Here is an 8,328-nt window from a genome sequence, read left to right as displayed (position 1 = left end):
CGGTGCTGTGTTTTCGGCCGGCCCGTGTTTAGGAGCGGCGCGGCGGCGGCCGGCAGGTGAGTTCCGGGCGCGGTGCCGGGGGCGCAGGTACCGCAGGGGTGGCACCGGGAACCGAGACCGGGAACGGGAATCGGGACAAGGAACCGAGACCGGGAACCGGCACCGGGAATCGGGATCGGGACCGGAACGGGGCTGGGGGGCGCTGTCCCGGCACACGCGTGGCCTCGGCGCCCGGGGCTCTGGGTAGAGGGAAGGAGCCGCCTCAGTTGCCGGGGCCCTCCCGGGACCCCCTTCCTCGGGTGGAGCTGGACAGGGCCGGGTGTTCGCAGCAGCGTTAGGGCTGGAAGGGCTCTCTGGAGGTTATCCAGGCAGGGTCACCCAGAGCGGGTCCCACAGTAACGCACCAGTGTGGGTGCTGGATGTTTCCAGGCAGGGAGATCCACACCTGCACCGAGCAGCGTGTCCCCCTGCTCTGCCACCCTCCGGGGAAAGAAGCGATTCCTCGCCTTGGGGTGGAACTCTTGGGTTTTAGTTTATGGCCATTGTTGCTCGTCCTGTCGCTGGGCACCACGGAAAAGCGCCTGGCACCATCCTCTGGGTACCCGCCTTTGGGACATATGTGCGAATTGATGCGATCCCCTCTGTCCTCCAGACTAAACGCGTCTCCCAGGGTCTGCCATAAGAGGGATGCTCCAGACCCCTCACCATCTTTGTGGCCTCCACCGAACCCTCTCCCAGTAGTTTGTTCTTTGTCCCTCGGGGCTGTGGAGGGCCCGGGGAGGGCTGTGCCCCCGTCCCCGCGGTGCTCTGTGCCTTGTCCCGGCTCTGCTGCCATCGCTGTGCCCCTAAGCTGGACACTCTTCTTCAGTGCCTTCAGATCAATCAGTCTTGTGGAAGCCGAGGAAAACCAAAATGCTGCAAACTTTTCTTTTAGCTGAATACATTGCACATCACACCGTGAATAAATTCCCAGTCTAGTTACAGGATGGTTCCAGTCAGGTGCATGGTGGTTCCCCTCTGACCTCGCATTATTCTTTGGGTAGGGCAGTGGCTCTGGGTGGTGTTTCCTTAAAAACAGAAGTTGATGGGAAGTGTTTAGATGAGAGACATGCTTTGTTGTTACAAAAATACTGAGGTTTATGGGTAATGTGTGTGATGGAATGGGTTTATGCTGACCAAATCTAATAGGACAGTTTCTTTCCAGTTTCTCATGAGAATCACTTTTAACCTTGTGTTTGCAAAGCACTGTCCAGCACTTCTGAATCTCAGCTTGGGGTTGTTTTGTGTTAAAACAAACTAAAGTAACTGTAAGTCTAACCCAATCCACTTGTGTATCCTAGTTTGTAGCTTTTAGCCAGTGGTCAGCTTCTTATTATATTTGTTCTTTGGACATGATGCATTTAGCTGGAAAATGTGTTTAGCACTGAAGTACAAACAGTGACTACTTGATACAATTACTGAAATGAAGCCCTTCAAAGCTCCTATTTATTTGATGTGTCAATTTACTGCTAGGAACTTCAATTTACTAGTTTTGAATTGATTTGTTAGTTAAGTTTTCATGAAACACTACTTTTTCTGTTTAAATGAAATATTGTTGTAATAAATGAAGCTGTGTTATTAAAAACAGATTTTTTTCCTTGCTCTTCTTTGCTGTCACTTATAACTGTCTTAAACTTCAGATAATGACAAAATGTCCTCTAGAGGGAGATCTTGTTGCTTTTATGTGCTGAAATGTGCTGAAATGTTGGTGATCTTGTTCCAGTTAAATGTCTTATCACTTATCTTGGGAAGGATCTGTGAATGTGTGTGTATTAATAAGTACCTGTCTTCTGCATCTGTGCTTAGAAATTTGATAACAGAATCTAGAGTCATGTAACACCTCTGTAGGTTATGTGAAACACAGTTGTTTTAATTCAAATAGATCTAATTCTGAAGTTAAATGAATAATCTGCAAGTTCCAGAGTCCTACTCCTGCAGAAGTATTTGCAGGGCCTACATTTGTGGTGTGCCTGCATTTGTGGTGTCAATGCTGCCAATGCTTGTGGAGATAACTAATGACTTTCATGTGTTCCCTGTTGCCATCAAGATGCTTTGAGGGCAGTTTCTTTGCTGACCTGAACCAAGAATTTCAGCAGCCTGTCTGAAAGTGTTGTGGGTTAAATCTCTTCAGCATAATGAGTGCTAACAGCTTGGCAAGGAAACAAAGCAGTAATAAAATGTCACATTTAATCCATCATACCAGTACTTCTTGCCTATAAACAGAAGTTGAAATATTACTTTGCAGACACATCAGTTGTTTGAATGTAGTTAACTCTATACTCCACATACTCCATACAAATTGTTGGAAAAATCTTGGTGGGATTTTATGAGAGTGAATTATTCTGCATGTTACATATGCAGTCTTGACAGGAGATTTCTTTCTCCTGGACACATTGAAAAAACCTTATTCCACAGCTGAGGGATCTGTGCTCTCATTTTTCTGTAAGTAAATGCAAATAGTGAATTCAGTGTAGCTTCTGGCATATCTGATCTGTAAAACACATGTTCCGTGTGTGGCACATGCTCTCTGGATATAGTTGGAAAATTTCCTCATACTGCAAGGCTGCTGAAGAGGTCAGAAATGTGTTTACACTTTAACTGCCAGTTGAACCCCTACACACTTCTTTCAAGTCATCTGTAGTGTTAAGAAATAGATATTGTTAGACTGACTCCAAAAGAGTTGAAGTATTTGTATTCTTATAAATGAACATACAAAACCACTACATAATTAATTAATTTATTCTCTGTGTGGATGTAATGCTGGAAATAAGGCAAAGTAATTTGCTGTATTTATATTGTAAGGTTGTTTTCCTTTTCATCCTCATTGTCATTGTTTTGTGGTATGCATATACACCTCTGCAATGCATTAAAAATGCATGCAAAGGGCTTGGAGGCAAATTGTGTTGCTTAATAGAATGTACAGTGTGTTATAATAGAGGAATAAATTCCATTAATAAACAGAAATAGGAGTTTTGTTTTTTTTATTTTTAGGTAAAACATATTTATATCCCTAAGTTGCTCAGATTGTGGATCCTGTAATTAATTGTGCTCTGAATGATCAATTCTTTATTTTAGATCATAATTTTGGAGGATTGCAGCACTGAGATCTCTGGAGTCTGCTGTGTCTAGCCATAATGAGTTTGGTTGCTTATGAAGATTCAGACTCCGAGACAGAAGCTGAAAAGACTGAAGCCCCTGATGCTTCTGGCAGACAAACAAACCAGCTGAGTTCTCCTGTGAGTTGTGTTCAGCACTTTGAACCTGGTAGTACAGAATCTGCACATGAAATGCACCCTGGCTGGAGCAGGGTTTGTGAAGATCCCTCTGAGCGTTATGCATGGAATAGCAACACTGACTTGGCACCTCCCCATTGTCAGAGGGTTTACTCTGGCCATGCTGCAGTATCTGTGGCTTACAGAAACTATCAACAGGCTTCAAGCTCTTCAACAAATTCTGGAAATGGCTTTTTCCAGAAGAGGGCACACAATGACAGCACTCCTACCCTAAAAGGAATTAGACCATACATCCCGAAACGATTGCGTCAAGAAAATTCCAGCAAGCCTGAAAAAGAAGAATCTGAGCAGAGAGGTAGCTCAGAGTGTGATGTTAAGGTAACTGGGCCAGGAGAGCAGGCTTTGAGAAAGACCTCTGAATTAATTAAGCCATATTTGGGATCTAAATATAAAGTAACTGAAGTTCCCAAAAGCTTAATATTTTACATGTCTAAACACAGCGGCCCCGTTAATGAAATCCAGTGGTGTCCTGTACTGGAACAAAGTCACTTGCTTCTCTCAGCTTCTATGGACAGAACAGTCAAGGTAATGTAAAGGAAGATGCTTTGTGGCTCAACCATCATGTTGTATTAAACAATGCTCTTCTGGAAATAACATAATAACATCCTTGCTTGTGTGTATTTAACAGTTCCAACGTACTCAGAATTTCAGGAGATGCTTCATAAGATTATTGTAAACTTGCAGCCTAATCCTTCACTATACCCACAGTTAGTTCCATTAGCTTAGAATTTGGTGGGCTTTTAAATTTTTTTTTTTAATTTTTAAAATTATTTTTAGTTTTTTTTAAATTTTATTTTAGGCATGTCAGTATTTTAGACCTTAAGTAGTTAGATCATTTCTCATGATCTCTATCAGTGTTTCATCACAATGGCCATGAGCACTAGGGTATGCACACAGATTCTGTCATGAGTCATTAAGCAACTAACCGCCAACACTGGAATAATATTTTTAATTATTCTGACAGGCCTGTGTGACATCTGCTGGAGGAGGTAGATCAGGTCAGATGGATTTTGCATCTCAGAACTGTCTTGTCATGGTCTAAGGGGTCTTCTCACTTCAATTTGTTTCAAGGGTTAATTGCTCAATACTCAGAGTGAGTTTTCCTCCTAGCCTTAATGAATTTGTCTTCAGTTCTTTGGTAATTTAGTCAGTCCAATGAGGCTTTTATTTTTAAAATGGGTAATGGGTATATGCTTTCCCAGCTTTCCCAGCTGATTGTGCCTCTGGGTTCAAATAATAGTCTTCTGAAGTGGCCTTGCACAGGAACATACCTTTGATGAGAGTGCTCAGAAAGGGTCCTTTCTGGTGGGAGACATGCTTTATTGCATCTAACATGTATTTACCATTTTCCTGCTTCTAAAATTTAGGACTTTAGTAAATCTTAAGAAGAACAGCCCTTGTACCAGAATACCAACATAGTTCCTCCATCTTCTTTACGAGGATTTTGAAACCTCTTTTTTTCTTAAACATTAAATGTAGGGGAAAAAGTGCCTTTATTTCTCCTTTCAGGTCATCTTTAGTATATTTGTTATATCTTGGCTTTTGCTTGAAGAACAGACCTTGAAGGAAAAGGCTAAGATATGCAAAAAGTGCTGATGGGTGTTTCTGTTAAGCAGCAATGTAAATTTAGATTGTTCAATACTGACCCCTGGATGTCTGAATTTGACCTTTTGTCTTAAATTGTCACATCATCTGCTTAATGTTTGTTGAGTATTCCAGAGCCTCATTTGTACTGACAAGTGAAGTTATGGATGTGTTGAATTTGGTATAAAAATCTAAAATCTGAGTTGTTGCTGCAACATAAAATTATTACAAAGTTGAAATAATGGCCAGTCTGGTTTGTCTTCTGAGCATAAAAAAAAATATTTTTCTGAATCAGTGTTACCATGCCTGCTTGGAATCAGTCATTAACAGTAAAGCCAGTTTTTAAAGAAATCTATTTTAGGTCCCTCAAAACTTGGAAATTCAATATAAATGAAGTATACTAGTGCTGGCTACACTTCACAGCATGCAGGTCTAAAAAATTAATGCAGGAATACCGAAGCTCTTAGGAAGTCTGAAAGCACATGTTGTGTTCTGGAGGGCAGCTCTGGATGCTGTGGATGCTGAGGATGCTGAGGATGCTGAGGATGCTGTGGGTGCTGAGGATGCTGAGGGTGCTGAGGGTGCTGAGGATGCTGTGGGTGCTGAGGATGCTGAGGATGCTGAGGATGCTGTGGATGCTGAGGATGCTGAGGATGCTGAGGATGCTGAGGATGCTGTGGATGCTGAGGGTGCTGTGGATGCTGAGGGTGCTGTGGATGCTGAGGATGCTGTGGATGCTGAGGGTGCTGTGGATGCTGAGGATGCTGAGGATGCTGAGGATGCTGAGGATGCTGAGGGTGCTGTGGATGCTGAGGGTGCTGTGGATGCTGAGGATGCTGAGGATGCTGTGGATGCTGGGGATGCTGAGTATGCTGTGGATGCTGTGGATGCTGAGGATGCTGAGGATGCTGGGGATGCTGAGTATGCTGTGGATGCTGAGGATGATGAGGATGCTGTGGATGCTGTGGATGCTGTGGATGCTGAGGATGATGAGGATGCTGTGGATGCTGTGGATGCTGTGGATGCTGTGTCTCAGGGAGCCGCTGGCTGTCCTGGGCAGCAGAGGGCGCGGTGACACCGAGGATTCGAGGATTCACTGGGTGTTCGGCTCCCAGATTCTCTCCCTTTCTGGGATCCCGAGCACATAAATCCCTGGTGACTGTGGCAGCACTGCTTTACCTTCTGGGAGTTGATGTTGGCTGTCTGCTGTTGCCTGAAGTTGTCGATTTTCTGGTATAGCATAAAACAGCCGATTGAAAATGCAGGTCAACTCTTCTTTTTCCTCATCCTTTTAACTTCACACAGATTGTGTATTTTTTCCCCCAAAAAACACCTGCTTGGAATTGCTCATTTAAATCCAGGGAGTGAATATGTGTCCTCTTTCCCTTTAGTGGAATATGCAGACACTCAGGATGCTTTCATGATTTACTTTCAACATCTGATCTGGGTGAAGCTCAAAGCACTGTTAAAAGCCTAAAATCTCTGTATGATCAGAGAGAAGAGGCAATTCAGACCCTGGAAACTCTGTACTTTCAGTTAGTCACAGGAGTAACTGTGACTGTTTTTAAGAGTAAATGTCTTGGATTCAGTCCTTACACCCAGCCTATGCATTAAGACGTTTGTATTTTGAAGAGTCCAGTATTAGTGGGGATTTCTCAGAATGGAATGTTCAAAGTTGAGATGACTATGGTGGCTTAAGTGCTTGAACCAGATCTCTTACTCAGTTTGTATATTTTATCTGTTCTTATAATTTCATCTTAACAACTTCCTCTTTCATCACAGACTAAGATTTTCCTTTGTGGAAAAGGATTTTCTTTTTTAAAATTAACTTAGCATGGAGAAGGAAGAAACACTTGTTTTACTTACCTTAGTGATCATAATTTTTTTTTATTTCTGTCTAAATTACGATGACTAAGTCATTCATATCACACAGATGGATGTCTAAAATGTGTATATGGAACTGATTATGTGGGTTTTTTTTACTTTTTAAGTATGTGTATGTATCCTGTTTAGATCAGGAGAAAAGTACAGTCTTCCATTTATGTTCTCTCGGGTTGAAAATGCACTTTAACACCTTTATGAATCAATGGGAGTCGTGCTAAAGTATTTACAGTAAATGAGTTGATGTTTTCAGTTTCTGTTGTCTGAAGAATAACCTAGAGCTGGAAGATCATCGTAAGCATCCAGTAAAAATAACTTGCATAGTTATGAATGAATGAACTGTGTTTTTGTGCATTTCATGGTTTTCTTTAGAAGTATTTGATCTGATTTCTTTTGTACTGCTGCATTTAGAACACTTCAAGTGGTGAAGTTGGAAAAAGTATCAGTTTTCAGCTCGGAGCAGAATTCTTTAGAGTAACACTCGTGCCAGCAGATGGGGCACCTCAGCGTGTTAGAAAGGGATGGGAACTAAACTGCCTGTGAATGAGGACTCAAAGACTAATATTTGCCTCTATGTTGTATGTTGAAAGACCCAAATTACAAGTTTATGCATGTGTTGCTAAATGTGTGAGAAAACCCCTGAGTTTTCAGAGAGACCTGAAAATAATATAGAACCTCATCTGGGAAGTGATAGGTATTGCAAATTATCCATGGTTCTTCAAATCTGGAGCATTAATAGAAGAATATTTAATGCTAAATTTTGAATTTGCAGGGAAGGGGGAGCTCTTGCTGAGGCAGTGCTGCTCTTCACAGTTACACTGTAACACTATTGTGAGTAGCTTAGGTATGGATTTTAGGGACTGTGAAACATTGTTGTCTGAACTGGTTAAATTTGCTTTCTTTGAATAACCCTTCTCTACCTTCTGTTTGAATAGCTGAATAGTGTTAATTCTTTTAATATCTCATCTACTGTTTTTTTGGTTTGGGTTTTTTTTTTTTTTTTTTTCATAAATTTTGAGAGTTATCACTGCTGTTAAAGGTGCCTGGTTCCCATAGTGTGGATATTCAATGCTTTCTGAACATCAGACCTTGTTTAGGTACTTCTGGATTAGAACCCCAAATACAGCATCCAGAATCACAGATTGCCATTGAATACAGCTTTTTGTCTTTGGTAGCAGAGAACATTAAAAAGTTGTGCCTTTTTATCAATTGCAGAAACCATAAAGCTGAATACACATTGTCAGTGTCTTTTATTTGGAAGATCTTGTCATTACACAGAGCCACACAGATGTTAGCATTTTCACTTGTTTCTGGTGCTGGACTTAGCTTTTTAACAATTGTTCGTAACTTCAGCATCCTATGCCTTTGTTCTGTATCTCCTAGTTTACCTTAAAATTAACTCAAGGTAACATCTTTATATAATCATCTGCTAGCTCTTAATTTTGTGTTTCTCATATTTTATTTAGAGCATCACAGCAGGTGTTATGTTTGTTGCAGAGGATTTCTTAATTTTCAGCACTTTCACTCCATT

At 41.6% G+C, this 8,328-nt stretch overlaps 1 protein-coding gene across 1 annotated transcript in view; it reads left to right on the top strand.

Annotated features, from left to right (window-relative positions):
* The first annotated feature begins 26 nt into the window (after positions 1–26).
* The window catches only part of WDR25 (WD repeat domain 25), a 60,614-nt gene continuing 52,312 nt past the window's right edge, over positions 27–8,328 (top strand). The window contains exons 1-2 of the mRNA XM_063159951.1: positions 27–56; positions 3,115–3,857. Coding sequence (XP_063016021.1) covers positions 3,174–3,857 — 684 coding nt within the window. The 5' untranslated portion in view covers positions 27–56; positions 3,115–3,173. The remainder of the gene's footprint in view (positions 57–3,114; positions 3,858–8,328) is intronic.

The sequence above is a fragment of the Melospiza melodia genome, chromosome 6 (genome assembly GCF_035770615.1).
Source record: "Melospiza melodia melodia isolate bMelMel2 chromosome 6, bMelMel2.pri, whole genome shotgun sequence".
NCBI classification, from domain to species: Eukaryota; Metazoa; Chordata; class Aves; order Passeriformes; family Passerellidae; genus Melospiza; species Melospiza melodia.
This window is presented reverse-complemented; position numbering and strand designations above follow the sequence as displayed.